The sequence below is a fragment of the Neofelis nebulosa genome, chromosome 5 (genome assembly GCF_028018385.1).
Source record: "Neofelis nebulosa isolate mNeoNeb1 chromosome 5, mNeoNeb1.pri, whole genome shotgun sequence".
NCBI classification, from domain to species: domain Eukaryota; kingdom Metazoa; phylum Chordata; class Mammalia; order Carnivora; family Felidae; genus Neofelis; species Neofelis nebulosa.
Genome location: NC_080786.1, coordinates 148318253 through 148339990, shown reverse-complemented (window position 1 = coordinate 148339990; position 21738 = coordinate 148318253). Strand labels below are relative to the sequence as shown.

General features: G+C 41.7%; 2 protein-coding genes across 5 annotated transcripts in view; both read right to left on the bottom strand.

Annotated features, from left to right (window-relative positions):
- Window positions 1-21535, bottom strand: part of MRPS6 (mitochondrial ribosomal protein S6) — a 67600-nt gene extending 46065 nt beyond the window's left edge. The window contains exon 1 of the mRNA XM_058731910.1: window positions 21350-21535. Within this exon, the coding sequence (XP_058587893.1) occupies window positions 21350-21394 (45 nt within the window). The 5' untranslated portion in view covers window positions 21395-21535. The remainder of the gene's footprint in view (window positions 1-21349) is intronic.
- The window catches only part of SLC5A3 (solute carrier family 5 member 3), a 32526-nt gene that overhangs the window by 10348 nt on the left and 440 nt on the right, over window positions 1-21738 (bottom strand). Inside the window, exon 1 of one of the 4 annotated variants that reach the window (XM_058731906.1) lies at window positions 21350-21486. The exons of 2 other annotated variants lie outside the window; for them this stretch is intronic. The gene's annotated coding sequence lies outside the window, so the exon portion shown is untranslated. Of the gene's footprint in view, window positions 1-6574; window positions 19081-21349; window positions 21487-21738 lie in introns of those variants that run through there. One more of the 4 variants, XM_058731908.1, reaches the window with a different exon arrangement.

Below are 21738 nucleotides of genomic sequence, written 5' to 3'. Positions count from 1 at the left end.
TAACCGACTGAGCCACCCAGGCGCCCCTTTAAAAACTTTTAAAAACACACCTCTCACTGGCAAGGAAAGGAGCTGGAAACGATGCCTAAACAGAAATGTTCTACCAAGTTAGGTTATCAGGCCTTATTCATAATGCTGCCTAGACAGACATGTCTTACTTAAACCCATCTTTATGCCTTTTTAAGCATGAAGCACTATAATAATTACACTTAGAAAACTGATTAAAATCCTTCCTCCTAAAAGCCAGTGTCAATAATGACTGAATAAAACTCCCACATACAAAAGCATAAAATACACTAACAGTTGGGATTTGTATCACTTCATACTTGCCAAATCTTGAAGCTGGTCATTAGTTCTGTGACCTCAAAAACTTTCTAAAGGAACCCTTGGACATTATGTAAGAAGAATGACCTAAATTTCTTATAAAATATAATCAGATGACTAATAAGCATTAACTATTTAAAAGAGCACCTTTAGGGGCGCCTCGGTGGCTCAGTCGGTTAAGCGTCTGACTCTTGATTTTGGCTCAGGTCACGATCCCAAGGTCAATAAGATTCTCTCCACACACACACCACCCCGCCACCTCCCTCCACCCCTCTCTCATGCTCACGCAGGCTCTCTCTCTAAAAGGGCAGGGGGCACCTTTAAGGTTTCAGTATAAGGGGCAGGTCCTTAATTACAAAGAAAATAGTTGCTGGTAGCTATGAAATCCTGCCTTCAACAAAGCTCTCCCCACCATTCAACTACCGAGCCGCCTGTTTCAACTTACACAGATAAAGCCTAACTCACAAATCAGAACAGCCCTTTCAGGTGTTGCTCTTCTCCGTGGCGGTAGCTGACCAACCAACCATGTGTTTCCCCCAAGAAGGGACAAACAAAACATCCAGGGGTTTTTGCTGGGAGGGGAGGGGAGAATACGTGCTGTAGCAGCCCCCACCAGTAGCTTATTTGCTCAGAGAACCAAGTGCTCAGAAACAGAACAATCACTAAATCACTAGTAAGCACTGCTAATAGCAGTATCCTTGTTCTTCTTGTCAAATACAATCTATACAAGTCAGATACCCGAACCACATTCTGCTCCCTGATGAACGGGGAAATGTTCACCCTGGTCTAACCCCTAACTTCTCTACAACAGCAAGTAAGCTAGAGAAAAGATGTTCTGCCCACAGGAGAGGTAGCAGAGAATGGCCAAACACTAGCTCAACTCTGTCTGCCTATGCCTCCTCAGACCATTCAAAAGCCATTGCCAACAAGTCCCCATCTCACCGGATACCATACCAGCCTGTGGGCAGGCTTAAGATTTTTCCAATTTAAACAAAAAACATCCAGAGACCAGTACCCAGTAGACTGGAAAAGGAAAAACAAACAAAACCAAAAATAGGTCAACTTAGTTTGTAGAACGATATAAAATACTATAATGCAATGCAGCTAAATTTTACAGTCCAGTCATGAATACAGATGGTCACAGCCTTGAACTTTACTCTGTTAGGAAATAAACTGTGCCTTCCTTAAAAATGGTTCCAAATAGAATATACAATATAAGTTCTTCGTATTTTTCTCTTTCCTTTGAAGTAAATATTTCTATGACAAAAACACAATGAACACTAACCAGAATTCCTTTATTTTCAGAAAAAATATACATGCAGAAATTTTTTCATCAGCCAAAAAGAAGCTTTTTATGTTTTTATATTATTAGAACAAAGCTGCTACTTGGTTCAGGTAAATCCCATCAAGTGAGACAAGTAATAAAACAGGTACATGAATGATAAATATATGGGTTGGTTCCCTGGTAGTAAATTTTTAAGGAAACAAGTATTTCTATCATAGGAGTATTATTTGTAGAATGTATAAAGTGGTCCCCTAGTGGTGATGGGCAGTATAATGAATTTAGCCAAATCTCAAAACACAAGGGGAGTCAGTGTAAAACAGAGCAGAAGCCCCCACAGAGGAAAGAGCTTCTTTCTCAGAAAGTGTTTTGTTGGGGCGCCTGGGTGGCGCAGTCGGTTAAGCGTCCGACTTCAGCCAGGTCACGATCTCGCGGTCCGTGAGTTCGAGCCCCGCGTCGGGCTCTGGGCCGACGGCTCGGAGCCTGGAGCCTGTTTCCGATTCTGTGTCTCCCTCTCTCTCTACCCCTCCCCCGTTCATGCTCTGTCTCTCTCTGTCCCAAAAAAAAAAAAAAAGAAAGTGTTTTGTTGATAGTTTTGCACAAAATTAGAATACCATTTTGGTACTGTTTAGATGAATTAAATTACAACCGAAGAATTAATCTAAATAGAGAAGCATACCTAAATATTTGCTGTGTTTGAACTAAAAAGAGGAAAACAGGTAACACCAAATTAAATCAAATCAGCTATTAACCTCCCATTAGGTAATAGAATAAAAATATAATCATTATAATAAGCAAATCCAACATCTCTTTCCTAGTATCTAGGGTGACCAGATAATTTATCTTCCAAACTAGGAAATTATTCTGGGACAATCTATAAAATCCAGGACATATAGTCACTCTAGAAATAAAGTCACCAACAGAGAACAAGAAAAACAATTCCTAAAGCTATCAGGGCTCCACATCACAACAAATTCAATGAAGCAAAGGGACTAACAAAGGGTAGAATACAGTGACACTAAAAGTGACCAAACAACAATCATTTTAGCTTTGGAGTCACTTTAAAAACCACACAAAGGACCACCTGAACAGGCCAGTCCAGCACTACTAATAGTACTCTTGCCGGGTCTTGCTTACATTCTGATCCAAGGAAAAATGCTCACTGTAACAGCTAGTAAATTCAGGGTTAGAGAACACAGACACTTCCGAAAACTTACATGTATATAAGCGGCGTAATCAAGAAAGCAGACAAACTGAAGGGCTGGAGCCCAAGCTGTTTCTTCCTAAACGCAGGATGGAGGCAAGTAATCTCTATCAGCCTCAAGTGTCTCCTCTGTAAAATCAAATCACCAACTAGCTCCTAATGATTTGATAAGGAATAATTAACACAGAAAGAACAGAATATTGCCCACTACAACAAACAGGCACTCAGTAAGTGTCTCTTTACCTTCTACAACTTGTGTGGACTAAAAATGATATCAACTCCTTTTAAATTGTCAACTATAATACAGGCATGTTAGGTTCTTCACAAAAGTTATTTACAAAGAAAAGAACTAGGTAAAGTAATGTATTAAATATGCAGTTCTCCCACAAATATTTCAAGGAGGCTCTCAACCATATCATGAATAATTAGTTCCTATTTACATCACTTCAAGTAAAACACACACACAAACTAAATTTATACAAAATTCCTAGGGACTTTTCGTAACTCATTTTCACTTTTGTCACCTTGACTCAAGGTTCAGTAAAGCAAACTCCACTAGCACAGTAGACTAATGGTGCATGGTACAGAGTATGTGAGTACTCATACAGGACCTTCTTCAACCCACACTTCTTCTAAAAACGTAGAAATGAGTATTGGCAGCAGATTATCAGTGACACTTGAAAAGCAAAAGAAGCGTTCCTAATACAACTGATATGAATTCCAGCCAATTTCAAATTACAAGTGGAGCTAAAGATAACTCTACATGTAATCATATGATAGAACAGTCCCTAAAACATGTAAGGAGTTTGCCCTTAAAATCTCTCCGCAAAACATTTCTATTATATCTACAACCTTACCTCTTCAAATTTTTAAAAGTACCTAAGAAACACATGAAATTCTGAATTCAAATGGCATTTAAAGTGTATCCTAGGGATTTCTAGTCCCAGTGTATCATCACGGGGGTGGAAGGAGAGGCAGAGTGGGCAGGGATCTGAGCCCCACTCGAGCAACCCCCTACCGATGGGAACAGCTCCACTTTTAGCGAAGTATGGGGGAGGGAATTGGTTTAGGAGGACGGTTTCCCATGTGAGTAAACCATTTCTTCAGATAAAATCTTATTCACCTAAGAAAAATCATAAACTACCAGATTTATCATTTTATCCATATACACACATTCCCCAAGATATACTCATTGTAACCTGCTTCTATCGCTACAGAAGTCTGGCTCACAATGTTTTGTACTGTTGTTGTTGTCGTTGTTGTTTTAAAAGTCTCAAGAGAATGAAAACCTTTTGGGTATGGGGACAACTTTCAAATTACCACCGATCTCAACGTTTATGTGGGTGATACCGCATCACGTATATGGAACAAACTCCAATAATCTTGAGAGAAATGAGAATATGAAATAAGACAGCAGCAGCGCCTATGTTTGCTTGTAAGAGGTGACGGTCAAAGACAAGTGAGTGATAAATGACACTAACTGACCTAAGTCCTAACACCTTATATGGACACTGTACCCAGAGTGCTGTGTGCATGACTGTGCTCCTCACAACAATCACGGGACAAGTAGTTATTAATGACCGTTTCACAGATGAGAAACCTGAATCCAAAAAGTAGCATAACTTGCCTCATGTTAGTTATTATTTGTATTTACATCAAGATCTGCACTCACATTCATCTGTCTAAATAGTTTCTGCCCTTGTCATCACTAGGCAATACCAACTTTAATGACAAGAACATTTCTTTACTCCTAGAAGAAACATAAACCGTATCAATTAATAAAAGATCATTCCGTATCAACCATGTTTAAAAATCTGTGCTTGCAGAGAAAATACCTGAGATGTATATATGTACATACGACAAATGTTTACAAAATGGACAACAACAACACAGGATAAAAATTCAACTGAACTCTTTATGTACGATCACATGTAAATGGATACATGTAAGGAGAAACGGAGGTAAGTAAACAATTAGAGCAGATGGAGTCAGCTGTTAAGACCAGGGCTCATCCTCCTCCTCACCATCCCAAGCCAAGGCTTCTGCCTTCATTCTCTCTGCACTGTTAATCAGTCCTTTCACCAGAGAACAAAAAATTAAATCTGGTCCCTTCTCCACCTGACTTTGTTACCGTGGGCTCTATCAAGCTACTACCCAAGCCAGGCTTCCTTCACCTGCTAAACCCTCCATCCTTAAGACATTAGGTTAAAAGAACTGGCAACACCTGGTCGTCCATCGGACGGAAGAGTTCTCCTAGTAAAATCTGTGGGGCACAGTTCTGACTGAAGTTTGGAGGCCACCTATCCTTGTTTGGGAGTGTGAATGACTTGGCTCATATCCCTCAGACCTGTCTTCCTGTCAGTCCTCCCCATCTCAAGGAATGGGGAACCCATCCTCACTACTGCCCAAGTCCTATGATGTCAGTAATACAGTCATCCTTGACTGACTGCTGCTGCACGGTCTCTCTCAAGCCACACACATCAGTCCACTGGTCTGTTGGGTCTACCTCAAAAAAAATGTATCTAAAATCAATCCACTTAACAATTTCAAATGCTCGAACTCTGATCCGAATCACCATTTAATCTCATCTAGTTAACGAAATGCCCTCACCTCTTCACCTACCTCCAAAGTTTGGCCCTTGGCCCACTGCACGATATCAACAAACACAGGAAGCAGTCACCCCTTTATTCACAATGCACCAAACACACCTATGGGCCCTGACATTTGCTGTTCCCTCTGCAGGGTACACTCAGCACTCCCAGATTTTCACAAAACTTGCTTTTTTCTCATTTACATCTTTGCTCAAAAGTAACTGCCCTAGCCATCTCAGTCTCTCATCCTGCTTTATTTACTTTGAAAAGTAATTTCTACACACACCGTGGGGCTTGAACTCACGACCCTCAGACCAAGAGTCTGATGCTCTACTGACTAAGCAAGCTAGCCAGGCACCCTATCCTGCTTTCTTTCTTTCCACAGCACTCGATACCTTCTACCATACTGTAAACTTGTTTATGTTTGCTGTCTCCTCACTACCAGAATGTAAACTCCATCAGGGTAGAGATTCTTATCTGTGCTGTTCAGTGATATAATCTATGTCTAGAACAGTCTGGCACACAGCAGGCAGGCCAAGTGTTTGTTAAGTAAAAGAATCAAATATTAATGATCAAGTACCCAACCGAGCTACCCGATACTTTCAATATCCTACACGATCATCACTGGTGGGTCTTTTTAGGCAATAAATGATGGCAGATTATTAAAAGGCCAAAAGGGAGTACAGCATTTGCTCCCATAACAAAAACATCGGCTATCACAAAGTTTGGAAGGTGTGTGGAATGACCAGGCAAATCCAACTAGGCAAGAAGCCTTCTGCTCAGATAAAAATCTCAATCGGGGGGAAAATCTCAATGGGCCATGAGGTAATAAAAATCTGTGTCTGGAGACACGATCTCATCCTACCTGCCCACCGTGAGAGTGGTCTACATACTTCATTGTGCTCACTCCACTTCAGAACGTGCTCCAGGTATTAGCAACATCCACCTCGTAGCGCGCAGTGATATCCAAGTGCTTCTTGTACTGCAGTCATTTCTATGCAAAAGGCACGTCAGTGTGGGCAAGCAGCACCTTCCTTTAGCCCACTCAATACAAGCCCAAGCCTCTCGCTAACGTCAGCTTATGAAGACTCTCTCCCTTCTCCGCCTCTTCATTACACCTGACGGTTTAAATGTTTCCAAAGAACTGAGAGTTACTTTGTTAAGTACACTTACCAACACTAGTGCCAGGCACCATTTCTACACTACATGTACCAGCTCATCCAATCTTCACAAAAACCCCAGGAGGAAGGCACGATAATTATCCTCAATCTACAGATGAGAAAATTGAGGACGTATCATTAAGGGAGTCCAAGAACATCCTCAGTGAAATGAAGAATGTACCCTTTTATAACGTTCCCCAGGAAGATACACATAACAGGAATAAACACAAGTCAGAAAGAAACCTCACTGATACAAAAGGAAAAATGCAATTAGAAAGTCACCCTTTATAGTCCCTGATGAATCAAAGTCTAACCTTATCTCTAATCATGAGAAAGCAACTATACAAATCCTACGCAATGGTTACAATGGATGCTAGAACCCTTAGGTGAAAGGTTGATGGGGAAATTTAAACTGGATGGATGAGGCTGACAGTATCAAGAACCAATCTTCTCTAAAAGGCAGACATATAATGCCACACCCAGAATACTCATGTCCTCTTGCAAAACGAAACAATCAAATTTCTACCTGCCAGCTTACCGAAAATACCCGGAAGAGATGAACACATAAAACACCGGGAAATTATCAAATTCAGAAAAGAAGGGTGGGGAATCTGTTAGAGTAAAAGACTCAACAGGCCATCTGGTAAATGTAGCCTGTGGACCTTGTTTGGACTCAGATTCAAGCAAACCAACTGGGGAAAAACATTTGAGACAATTCGGAGAATTTGAACATGGAGCTGTTATGGAATTCATTTGATGTCATAAAAGCACTGTGGTTGGCTTTTGTTTTTCTTTAAAGCCCTTAACTTTTGGATGCATACGAAACACTTACAGGTGAAATCTTATATCTGTACTTTGCTTTAACGTAGTCCGGCAACAAATGATTCAGAGTCATCAACAGATGCTAACCCCACTGGAAGACTGAAGAGAATACTCAGTCTCAAGTTTGTCACCCTAGAGGTCACGGATTACAAAAGGAAGATACATTTACATTAGGGCAATCTAACGGCTATCACCTACACCGACTGAATGCTTAACATCAATAGTGAGACAAACTGACATGCCTCTTGATACAATACCCTGACATCCCTCTTTAATAATTATGCCAACAATGTTTAACCTATCTCTAGTCATGAGAAAACCAACTAGACAAATCCAAACCGAGGGATTCTGAAGACCAGTGGGCCTGGACTCTTCAAAGTGCTACTGTCATTAACGACAAGGACCAGAGAATTGTTCTAGATCAAGGAGACTAAACAACTAAATCCTTGATTGATTCTCGATTAAATACTGGATTAAAAAGTTAAAAGATATCAATGGAATAAATTTGAACGTGTACTGAACATTTTATAATACAGTAGCAATGTCAGAATTGTGCAATGGTTATGTTGTAGTTAGGAAGTAAAGCCCTTATTCCTTAAGAAAAAAAAAGGGCCACGTCAAGATGTCTGCATCTCTCCAACAGTGTAGATTAAAACAAAAACAAAAACAAAACAAAACGGCAAATATGGCAAACTCTAACAGCCAGTGATCTAGGTGAAAAGCCTGCAGGTGTTAATTGAACTGGTCTTTTTTTTTTTTTTTTTTTAATGTTTATTCATTGGGGGGTGGGGGGGGAGTGGGGAGCAGAGAAAGAATCCCAAGCACGTTCCGCCCTGTCCGTGCAGAGTCCAAAGCAGGGCTCGATCTCACAAACCGTGAGATCAACCTGAGCCAAAATCAAGTCAAGACGCTTAACTGACTGAGCCACCCAAGCACCCCTGGGTCTTGTAACTCTTCCGAAGATTTAAAATTTTAAGATAAAGTTAAAATAAGATAAAATACTTCCGAAAACAAAACCAAAGGGGCAGAGTGTAGATGAAGCAAGATTGGTAAGCGTTGATTGGTTGCTGAAGCTGGGTGATGGGCATAGTATGGAGATTCACTGCACTATTTCCTTTTATGTGTGCTCAATTCTGGATCTTAATTTTCACTTCTATAAAATGGGGAAAAAGATGTACCTTAAGGCAACGTCTAGATTACTAAATGAAAAGGTCCTGTGGACAAAAAATAAGCAATGAACAATTGTTATGCACTGTCAATTCTTTCAGGAAAGGTTTGAAGGCAACCGACAAAACAAAAGCCTGCTGAACTGAATGCAAAGCTAACACAGAACTCCGACATATCTGCACTCGTTCATCTCTTCTGCCCCCAGTTACCGGCAGCAGTGTACTTAAGACTCCTCACTGAAGTTTCCGCCTTGCCTGAGCACTCTAACAAAAATGCAATTTGCCACATTTGTCTCTCATCACGCTTTCTCTAGCATCTGCTGGTTTGTCTCCCTTACTAGAATGTAAGCTCCAAGAAAGCTGGAACTTTGTCTTCCAGTTTACCACTATATTCCCTCAAAACATGGTACTGCCAGTCCTCTCTGCAGGCACTCAAAATAGATGTGAACTACTTCTTTCAATCTAAAGGGACTTTAACTGTACCACCATGATGTTGTAAACTCCTTTTACAGATACAGTGATGAAAAGCAGAGCTTGCTTCTAGGTTGAGACTGCTCGTGAGATGCTGGCCCAGCCACTGAGCTGTGTGAAACCTCGGCACCTTTCTGCTTCAGGTTTTTCACTTGGAAAATGGAGATCACACCACCTCACCCTTAAGATGGCCGAGTATTGAAGGAGAGAATACACACACACACACACACACACACACACACACCCTGCTTGAACTACCCACTAAGGACTAGGTAGTATCAAACAGAAGGTTCAGAAGGAGAACATCCACCACGTCAACTCTGTGGTTCACCTTCATGTTTTCTGTGCTCATCCAACTTGATGTCTTATATTCCTGGAAAAAAGATTCCTAGAAGGAACACATGCCAAAATTTTCTTTTTCCATGTAACAAGGGCCAGAAAATATAAACACAAGCCTTCTTGTAGACCAGATTCTAATTCTCCCAGGAGGCCAAGGCATAAATAGAAGATCCTGAAACTGGGATGTTTCCTCAAGCAGATACATTTGGTTGGAAAACTCTTAAACTTTCCAATTTTCTCCAAAGGTTGGGGTATATAAGATTTTCAAGAAGTAAAAAGTAAGACCACAAAACAGGATAACTTTACTTCTATTTGGAAGGATTGGTAGAAATCATGGCTTGAATTGAATGTAAAAAGTGAACATACAACTGGGGTATGGTGTTACAGACTACGAATGCAGCTAGATTTTCCCCTTGTATTTCAAAGATAGGAAAGGAGACTGGTCTAAAAAATCCGGAAAAATAGGATCACAACTGCTTTCCATGAATGCCAGAAATTCGAAGATGCTTAAGTTACAGCTTCCAATTATTTCAGCCTAATCGGATAAAATATTTAATTTAAAAAACTTTATCAGGACGACTTTTTCTTCACCTTAGTCTTCTTAAACTGACATGGCAAGCACTCCTGGCCCTTAGCCCACACGAGAATGGTTCCTGAGACCGACACTCCTACTACAGCTACTACGGACTTAAGCTCATCCTAATGGAAAGGTGGTGTCTAAGGTTTTCAAAACCGCAATTACTGTATATGAGAAAGCAACTGTGTGAAGTATGCTAACAAAACAGAAGGCAAATAGCATACCAGCAAAAGAATGAGAATCAAAACAACGTATCACTGGATCATACATTTACTTAACAGGTTCAACCGATTTTTTTAAAAGTACATCTTTTCTATATGTAACATACACCTGGCACAGACCCTACTCTCAAATTTAGCCTTTCATTCACCAACACTCACCTTAACACTGAATCAAAACCAGAACTGAACGGTATTTTATATTCATAATCTACCCATCTAACTAAAGCAAAGGCTACACATGGGTTTCAAGTCAAGGACCTTCTCAGCACCTGAAATCCAAGTGCAGCTAAGGTCTTGATCACCACCCTGAGAATGTTCCCACACTGGACTACTCCACAGCAGTCTGGCTATATGACAGCTGCACTTGGGTCTCTTGACGAAAACTCCAGCATTTTAACAGTAAGGGTGGGTGTCAACAAGAACATTTAAAAACTAAAGTCCAAATGAAGACAACGCCAGCACTTCTGGATTCTGGGGCAGAAGCAACCGAAGCCAGTTTTCAAGCACTGAGGGCTCCAAGTTGAGGAGGTTCAGATTATGGTTTTGTTAAATCCACACTCTTCACGTGCAATTCTGTTTTTAAGCTCTCACCCACACCAACCACTCCTGAAATGTCCCCCAAAGTGGGTAGGGATTGCCTTAACCAGGACGCTGCAATCATGGTAAAAATGAATTTGGGGGGGGGGGGGGGGCGGGGAGAAGCAGGACTAGAAAGGCAGGAAAGAACCTGAGATGGACCTGAGATTTTTAATTTGCTATTATGTATATGAAGTGAGAGTGGGGAAGTAACAAAGACAAAAAATGTCAGTCAAGATAATAACTTGGCTTCCAATCTACAGAAACATGAAGCCCTGGTCAAAAATAAAAATACTAGCTGGGGCTCCTGGGTGGCTCAGTTGGTTGGGTGTCCGACTTCGGCTCAGGTCATGATCTCACAGTTCATGGGTTCAAGCCCCGCATTGGGCTCTGTGTGGACAGCTCAAAGCCTGGAGCCTGTTTCGGATTCTATGTGTGTCTCTCTCTCTCTCTCTCTCTCTCTCTCTCTCTCTCTCTCTCTGCCCCTCCCCTGTTCATGCTCTGTCTCTGTCTCAAGAATAAATACACATTAAAAAAATAAAAATACTAGGGGCGCCTGGGTAGCTCAGTCAGTTCAGCATCCGACTTTGGCTGAGGTCATGACCTCACGGTTCTTGAGTTCCAGCCCCACGTCAGGCTCTGTGCTGACAGCTCAGAGCGTGGACCCTGCTTTGGATTCTGTGTCTCCCCTCTCTCTCTCTGCCCCTCACCCACTTATGCTTGCTCACTCGCGCTCTCTGCTCCCTCAAAAATAAAAAAAAAATTTTTTTTAATACAATAAAAAAATACTGTATCATCCCCTTGTTCTAACTGTGACTGGAAGAGCACCTACATTTTTTCAGGGTAATATTATATTCCAAGGCTCATGGGTCATATAAGCTAATGCAAACTTCAAAAAATTTCATTTTCTCGACAAGCTGTCTGCTCAAAATAGTACCGCAAACCCCAAACAGCTTAGTACAATAGGTATAAACCAAACTGCACTAATGCATGCTTAAAATACAAAATACAAAAAAAAACAGTACTAAAAATACTAATTTCTGACAATTTACATTAAGTCATACTGCAGTTCTTGTGCAAGTCTCTGAAGTCTATACGTACACTTTAGCCTAAATGGGCATACCTAACACAGTAGCCCCAACTAGAAACCAATACTACTTTTAAGAATTAAACATGTTTGCCATTTACAGTAATTAACTGTTAGTCCTATCGTAAACCAATGACCAGTTAAAAAGTGAGTTTATCAACATATGAGCAGCAATTTCTGAAACCTAAATTCTAAAAGAAGTCTAAAGACCATCAGGGACACCTTTAAAAAAATGTCTAAGGCCAATGATCTCAATCATAGATTCTAAGATGGTAGCATATCTGACCAACAGATAGATTTCATTTGGTTCATCGTGTTTAAATATTTTTGAGTTACTTGCCAACATCTTAAATATCAAATTTTCTATAAAATCTGGATTTCTGGCTGCGAACACTAGGGCAGAAAAGGACAAGCTGGCAAAACCAGACCCACGTTCCCAGGCAACAGACTTGGTTAACAAGCACCGTCCCTACCAGGACACACAATCTCCTCCACCCAGCAGCCCTTCCATTTTGCCACAGGCCCTCCCAACCCTTTGCAGTCTTGAGTTGAGACACTCCGAACTAGGACAAAATTTAATCTAAACCGAGGACGACAGTTCATACTTACCCGGTTTTAAAACACAATAGTTAAAAGAATCCAACACACATCCTGGCTATTCCTCAGGCAACTTTGTTAAGTAGCTTTTATTAACTCACGAATACATTTACATTCACATTGCCGGCTCCCAAACAGAATGAAAAGGACTTAAGTTACCAGCATTGCTATTCCTCTTGGTCACAGTCTGGTTTCTTCCGTTATAGACTCACATATACACATTTCTCAAGTGTGCTTCAAATGGTGCCCAATACCTCATACCATCCCCAATCCCATTATGCAACTTCAGCAAAATAAAATAATCAGGTACAAAGTCACAAATTAAGTCTGAAATAAAGTTGGATTTAAAAGATTGACAGTTAAGTAAACATCAAAAAAAAATGCACATTCTCTTGTAGAAGATCTTATCTTGGACTCGTTAGATCACGAGTATTCCTGGCTTACAAAACAATTACTAAAAAAAATAAATAAAAGCATATTAATAAAATAAATATATACATTCCAGCAACATGTGCTGTAAAATAGTTTTAATTCTTTCATAAAAGTAAAATCTGTACCAACAGGAATGGAACAAATCTCTTAAAATCACCAATTAAAATGAAATATTTAGTTTTATAATACAATGCTGCATCAGAAATGAAAAATAGAATACTAACTGAAAATACCATGGAGTGTGAGAAATCAACTGGGCTATCATCTATCTGCTCCATCTGTTTTTCGTACCGAAGAGTTCACCCTTACAGCTTTAGCAATTTGGTCACATTAGCAATCGAATACTCACTGAATAAATCAAAATACTGTTTCCCCCTACACTTGCCTCAAGTCCCCTTAATAATTAAGAGCCTATCCAAAGTAATTCTTCTGTTTAGATTTTCCCTATTTGTCACTTTTCCCAACTCCTCACCTAAAATACTGTCTTACTAAGCACTAGTTATAATAAAGTTGGATGGGAATGATAACACAAAGACCAGATGCAAATAGTGTAGTTCTTTATGAGGAGTCCCAGTGCACAGTGCCCGGCAAAAGCCAGCAGTTGTTAATATAAATGATGGACATCGGTCTGACAGATTGTTCTAAGCTGGTGGAGTTCGTGGGAACCCTCATACTCACACGCTACATCTCCTATAATCACAAGCTTGCCCTTGCTTAATTTGTATGCAAGCTATTATGCAGTATGACTCATGTTATAAATTCAAATACTTACTGAGCAACTACCATATTCCAGGTCTGACTAACTGTCAGATTCTGATAAAACAACTTACATATAAAAAAAATTTACCTTTTGGAGTCTTCTCATCAATAAAGCGGCCATAATGAAAAACTACGTAATAAAAGTTCAATAACTTGCCTGATATCACAAAGCTACTTCGGTGACATACTGAACACCTATTACCTCCAAGGTCATGTTACCACTTTATCTTCAGACTCTCCAACTTAGAGATTACTCCCATTTTACAGCGAGGAAATGAAGATCCAAAAAGGTTAAGATCCCTAGGAGATAGGTGCCAGGAACCAAAACCAGGTCGATCTGTCTCTAGCTCTTTCTAGTATCCCCGTGCCAGTTCTTTATTTCGACATAATACAACCAGTATCTTCATTGAGGGTCTTATGTTCTTCTAATCATTTAGAAAACAAAAATCAGAACACTTACTGAAGCAGAAGCTTTCATATCCCAATCATATCCAAACGTAACAGGTAAAAAAAAAAAAAAGGGATTAACGCTAAAGCAGGAAGTCAAAATATCATACATACGTACCTTAAACATTTTATTTAAGTTTAACACATAAATGTACATTCATTTGCCAATCTTAATATGGGGTCAAAGCACTTGGAGAATGGGATCGATGAGGAGGAGCACCTTGCTGATTGAAGTTCCTTCTGCTTGATCTAAACCACACCTATTAATGCATCATCTACAATTTCCATTTTCAGTTTCATTAAAGTGGAAAGCACACAGAATCCTTTGGGACTAATGTTCTTCCTCCCAAACTTTTAGTTACTACGGCCATATCTAATTCTACAGCCATTATTTTAGGAACTCACCTTTATCAAGTCTTTCCAAAGAATCCAACTTGGTTTTCAGGGGAAAAAAAAGTTTTGCACTCATTTTATCAGTTTACATGATATTTAATTATTATAAAAACAAGATTACCTGCCATCAAATAGTCTTGAAAACGAACACCACTTCTGGTAGGCATGTATCTTGCCCAGTGCAAGCCAAGTGCACTGACTTGAAAGCAATTCACTAACACAAGAGGTCAGCATGCTATCACCCGAAACTGTTTCAGAGATGAGAGTAGGAATCCCATAAGGTAGCTAAGTGAACACAGACATGTGCAGTGCAGAGCAGCGGAGAGGATAGAAATGAAACAGGCTGGACTCTCAAGAATTTGTAATCTAGCAAAGAAGGTAAACATTCACCAATTAACTACAATATGCAGTAGAAAGTGATCCGTGTGATAAGACACAGGAAAACACCATGCAAATCCAAAGGAAAAATTACAGTCTATACTCCCCCAACAGTGCAGGCCCTCCCTCAGTATTTTTTTAATGTATTAACGAAGTGAAAATGAATTTGAGGCAAGTTTTCATGTATATCATGGGTAATATGGAAAGGGAGGGCATTCCAAGAAAAGCAGGATGACACAGGCACCAAAGAAAATGAAACGTAATGGTATTTATGGAGATCTACAACAGGTCTGTTTACTTAATATATGGAAACGGGAATGAAAGAAATTGATATGAAGTCTAAAAACAAAAAAGTCAGGCATTCTATCACAGGTGGCCTTAGATGCCAGACTTCATTCTGAATGTCTCTGAAAAAGAGAGGTGTGCTGGAATTTGGCAAGTGTTGACACAATCAACTATTACAGAAAGACAATGAAGTACTCAGAAAGCCACCACTATACAATGCTTTGTATTATCTCCTACTTAAAAATGAATCTCAACTGAATCTGAATTTGATGGTCTTACAGCATCTCAAGAACTATTTTTGTACTCCAAGAAACATATTTACTACAGGCATTAATTATCCTCCCCTCAGCAGTGTGTTAGAGACCAGCTAAGAAACTGCAAGAATCAAGATAGAAATATTAGTGGTTCAACCTGAGCAGAGAAGACACCACATGGGATTGGGACTGCAGGAATATAAGGAGTTGCATTTGCTCAGCCACAGGTGACAGAAGACAGAGAAGCCACAGAGTAAGTTAGACCAGTTTTAGGGTAGGCGACTCAAGTCTGAACCATATTGAGTTTGCAGTGCCAAGGGGACATCCAGGAGGCTATATAACCAGCACACAGAAGAGCACAAAACGCCAGGGTTCTTGGCTTGTTACCAAAAAAAGGCAAATCATCCATATGAAAGTAAAAGGTATAGTAATAGGAGGAGGAAAATGGAAGGCACTGATGCAGAAATGTCAGAAAACAGCACCGTAAAGCTAATACTGAACCTAGGAGATTTTGTTTGTATACTCTAAATCAAGGGTCAGCAAACTTCTTCTGTAAAGGGTGAGAACAAATATAAAAAAATAAACAGGGTTATGTCCCAATACACCTACATTTATGGACCCTGCAATTTGAATTTCATAAAATTTTCACATCATAAGTTATCCTTCTTTTGATTTTTTTTCCCCAACTACTTAAAAATGTAAAATTCTTTCCAAGCTCACAAACCATACAATACAGGCGGCAGCTAAACTGGCCTGTGAGCCACAGTCTGCCGACTCCCTGCTGTAGCATAGAACAAAGATAAGAGAATTGGATTAACTGTCCTTTTCCAAACTCCTAAGGGCAGTTTTTCCTTTAAATATATTAATACCTTACCAGACATTCCTTAAATTTGGTTGATTTCCTTAAATTTGGCTCCACTAAGAGAGAACATGTGTTGACATCCCTGTTGGGTAAGAACATTGCCTTGCACTAAGAAGAGGTATTCTTTATAAGGAACAGAAAAATTATGCTTGTACTACAAATACAGCAAAGGCAACTGAATGAAAATTATTACCTTAGAATTTGTCCCTCATTGCTCTCAAACTCTTTGTTTCCTTTAAAGTGATTTTGTGATCTAAAGGTGAGAAGATTCAATAGCAGTCTGCACATAAATTCCCAGATTTTAAAAACCTATAAACATGAGTAACGAATGTGCGGGTCATGAGTAACAATTAAGAAAATAAAAATTAGTGCAGAAATGTCAACTTCCGACAAGCAGTCTTAACAAATACAAACCACATCTGGTGAGGAAGGATTCCTTACCCCCAAGCCACTCCTTGTACCTTAGCTGTAGCTCAGGGGCAGGAACAGGACTCCTTCTTCAATCACTTGCTGCGGGAATGAGCTGTAACCCAAGAAAACTTTAATACCAAATGAGAGTATAACATTGCCCACAAGGCTCAAGTCTTTCATTACTGGAGAACTATTTTCAGTTGTCTGGTTTCAAGCAGACCAAACACAAAGGGTGATTATTAAAGATACAAGCTAAGCTGTTCAAGGAGGGCCCAAGAGAAGAAAAAGACTAACTTCTCCATCTGACAGCTAGAACAAAGAGGTTTCCTTTTGAACTTTTGTCTGCCACCACCTGAGAGCAGAAATGTCACTATTTCCTCATGATCAAATGTTGCCAACAAGCCAAGCTGCAATGACCTAGGTTTGGCCAGTCCCATACTTGAGTTCATTATCATTAGCACTTTATGTCTCCAAAAGGGATCTCAAATGCAAACATTCTGTAGATATTACTTTCAGAGGATTCTATGGTGGAAACAACTCTAGAACAAACACAAAACTGTTGCCAGTTTTTCTCATCAAAAAGACTTTAGTAAAGAAAAATAGAAGACTCTTCACCGCACAATCAGAAAGCCTACTGCTTTCTACAGGAATTACAGAAATTGTAGAAATATTCAAGGATTGGAATATCACTCACTACACTTCTATTTCTAAACTTGTAAAACCCAGGTTGTAAGTTAAACTCAGATTACAACATAAAACTCTTCGCAAAGAACTATTTCAATGACTGATTTTAAAATTTAAAATATAATCTGCTTTCCAATGAAATTTAAAATGAGAGTATTAAACATAAAATGACCAGTGAAATTTGTTTTAATGGAAAAGAACTCAAGATTTCCAAAGTAGCTATCTGCTATTTTATTCCTGTTAGAAAAGTATATACAAGATAAATAAACACTATTCTGTTGTACACATGGGCATTCATTTAGCAATTAAACTAGTTATTTAAACCACTAATCTTTAATTCTTCATGTAAAAATTCCTGAGTTGCCATGGGAAAACTTCAGGAAAAGATATGTGCTCAGGGTTTTCACAACTTTAAACATGCCAACTCTGGGAAACATACTAACACATGACAATTAAAATGTTCCTAAACTTAAAAAAAAAACTTCCTAAGCAAAGCAACCACAGAATATAAATGTTCTGCATAGATTTTTTCATCTCAAAATTCTTCTTCCTGAACCCATCCTAAGAGTAAAAATTTTATACAATTTACACAGCTTTTCCTCGGCTTTTCTTACACAGCACGTGGCTTTATCATTCACATATTGGCAGCTGTCTTCCACCTAACTGAGATTAAATACCAATCTTTAAAATCTAATTTCAAGGTGAAATGAAAGGACATCAGCCATTTTCTCAAACTCGCCAGAGAAAGGTCCTCGGGAGTCAGTGTCAGACCTCACCCGAAATGCATCACCCCTCCTCTCTCTACGTGAGTGTTCCCACTGCAAGAGGACAAGGTGGAGGTGAAGAAGGAACTCTCCATCTCAGTTTCTCAGTCGTCAGAAAACTCCGATGCTACCTGATATAGGTATATCAAGATTCCAATCTTTTTATTCTGGAAACCCTTCTATAAATATAATCTAAGAATGATCTAAGCAACCAACCATCTTTTCAAATGGCTTTAGTCATCACCTTTAAAGGCCTGGTTTCACAACATCCATTACTTTACCATTTCTAATTTCAGAATTTAGCCACACTTTCACCTACTTTTCATGCTAAATTAAAAGTCGGGGAGAAACAAAAATATGACCACTTTTTTTTATATACACACATTAAAACACACTTCAAGCTAAATGGCACCTGCCAAATAAATTTGGTCTTGGAAGGACTGGTAACTAACTACATTCATGAATGTATAAACTGGGAAATGCAACAAAAACAGAGACTCCTTTAACTTCCAGTTGCAAACTGAGAAAGAACACAGCACTGGAAATTCTAAGGGACTGATCAACACAAAATTGTATAGCTGAATAAGGACTCGTGCTGTACGCTACACCCTGAAATCTGTCAACGGAAACTCCCACAAGTGACTGTACTACAGTGCACTGGGTCTCCGCTACACGAGATGCTGAGCCTCAACACGGTATTGTGTGTTTTAATTTTAAAAGTTCTTGTTTGCTCATTTTTAAGGAGCCCAGCTAGGAGTCAAAGGAAATAAAATAGGGGAGGGGAGAGTAACATACTCCAAAGAGACTAGGAATGCTCTTCAGGCTTCCAGAGTACCACAAAAAAGAAACAAAGAGGAAGACCTCTCTGGGAATCCCAAAAACAAAAAGCTGGAAAAAACAGTCTCAACTTCCATGTCTCCTGTTAAGAACTGTCAACATAAACCCATTTCCTCAATTCCAAGACACACAAATGGTTGGTTGTGGGAGACGGGGGGGGGGGGGGGGGGGGGGGGGGGGGGGTATAAACCATCACCATTTGAGGGGGTTTCAGAATCTAAAAATATGAAAAACATGCAACTTGGAATTGAGAAGTTACAAGAGGCTTCCTGCAGCAGAAACAAACTGCCACAGACTGGAACAGAGGTTTCCCAGGCCTGCCAAAGGTGTTCAAGCTCACAAGTGGCATTTTGCATTACATACCTAACGTTCACTTTTTCATTCATTTTCCCAAGCACTGATGCTATTTTAGAATCCAATTCCTAAACTGAAAACAAAACTGTTCAAAACCAGGAAGTCTGTTTGTTACACATTCACAACCTCCTCCAAAACTAGTTTTATGGGGGGGGGGGGGGGGGGGAAGGTGTTTTTGCTGTTGTTTAATCTTACTTTTATTCAGGTCAAGGAATTCAACACAACTTCACCACTGTTACAATGTCCTATCGGAGGCCACGGAGGCCTCCTCCTCCAGGGAGGAGTTCACCTTGATTATCTGCTAGTGGGTCGCCCCACCCCCTTGAATTTCAAAGAAACTATTGAATTATTTTCCCCAACTAGCACTAAAGTAAAAAATGTCTGCGCCACATAGAGGAGCATACAAAAAACAGAACACAAAAAAATACATAGAACATGGCAAAGGCAAAACATTTAACTAATCTACTTGGAGCCATGTGAACTACCCAATGTACTTGGCAGCTATGCTGAAGACAAAGTGCAGCGTTTTCATTTCAAAGGTTTATGGAATGAACAAACATTAGGTCTATACTCGGACTCTTTAGCGATCACCTGTTTGGTCCCAAAACGAGGTAAAATAAATGTCAATAAAACACGTTTCCCAAGCTCTATGGTATCGCCTCAGAAGCACAGATTAAAGGGCAGGGCCTAACCAATTTCTACATAGTTAAAAACGTTTCCTTTTAAAAAAATGTGCTTTTTGTCATCCCTCGTTCCTCTTCTCTTTAGGCATAATGTCTTAGCATGGAGACAGAAGACCCGGGGTTGGGGGTCGGAGATACTCCAGAGGTTAAACACCACAATCCTATCTTCTTCCAAATTCTGGAAGAACGAAGCTGGGGACACAATGGCATGCCTCACCAGACTCTCCGGACCTGATCAAGAGGCACTGGTGTCCTTTCCCACTTTATAGTGTGCCAAGACTGTAACAACTTCCTACCGCTCCCTGACTGCCAGTTTTTCTACAGAGGTTGGACCGTGATCCCAGCCTGAAATAAGCTGAACCAAACTTCATTGAATAGCTACTCCTCAAAATTGACCCAGAGCGTGATTATCTAGCTGCAGACAGCTCTGCTTCCCAAGTTCAGACGTGGTACAGGTTTTATTATCATTATTTTTTTTTTATTATACCTGGGCTTGGGGGTGGGGGTGGGGGGCACACACCACACTCTACGTTACCGAATTCACGGGAAGAATGGGGATTTCGGCGAAGGCTGGTGGAGTACCTGACCCAGAACAGAGGACGAAGAGCTGCCTTCCGGCCGCGGGGCCCTGTCCTCGGCCACACCATCACTTGCAATGAACGGGCTGCAGGTTCGCTTAGCATCCCTCCAGACCTGAAATTCCCTACCTCAAGAGCAATCAAAAGCAGGGGGAGAAAAAATTTCTTCCGGAAGGCGCAAAAAAGGCCACAACTTGGATGAATGAAACCGGGCTAAGGGCACCCGGAGCAGGATTTTCGCTGAAGTCAGAAAAAGAAAAGTCAAAGATTTTTTTTTAACGTGAGACCGGTTACAAACGCCCGTGGTCCAGATAACTGCACAAACACGCTGTGGAGGACGTTTTATTGAGCGCGGACGGCTCCGGGGCGGCCGGCGGGCGCTAGTGTGGAGGCGGGCGGCGGAGCGGGCGGCGGCGGCGGCGGCGGGACCGGCGACGAGGCAGCTTCGCGACGACGGGAGCGGGGCCGGACGCTCGCGCGTGTCCTCCCGCGGACCTTCCAGGGACTCCCGCGGCCGCCCCGCCCCCCGCCCGCCCCGCCGGCCGGCCGCGTGCGAGGCACACCCTCCCGCGGCCGCGCTCCCGCGCGGGCACACCCCCGCCTCCCGCGCGCACGGGGCCTCGCCGCGCCGGCCGGCCCACGCGCGCCCCCTCAGCGCGGACGCCCGCCGCCCGCAGCCCGCCCGCGGCCCCGGCCTCCCCCCGGCCGCGCGGGGAGGGCGGGGGGCGACGGCCTAGCGGCTGGGGGTGGGGGGGGGGGGCGCCCGCGCGGGAAGGCGGGCTCTGGGTGGGGGGGGGGGAAGGTCACTTACCCGCTGCATGGCTTTCAGGATCAAAGCCAGCTCGTAGCGGGGCATGCCCGAACGCTCCGCGCGCGGCTCCGGACCGAGCCGGTTCACGGGACGCAGGAGGGGAGGGAACCGCAGGGGCCTGACGGACTGCTGGGCCGGAAGGCTCCCGGGCGGCGAAAGCACGCTCCGGCCGCGCGAGCCCGGGCTTTAAGGCTCTGGCAGCTGCGCAGACGGCCCGCCACGCCCCCTCGGCGCGCCCCGCCCCCCCTCGCACGCCCGCCCCGCCCCCTCCTTAAGGCGGCCGCGCCGCGCCCCCTCGACAGTCTCTTTTCCCCCAGGCTCGCCATCCCCGCCGGGACCCCCCGGCCCCGTAGCCCCCGCGTGGGGGCGGCTCCGCGAGCCCAGCCAGG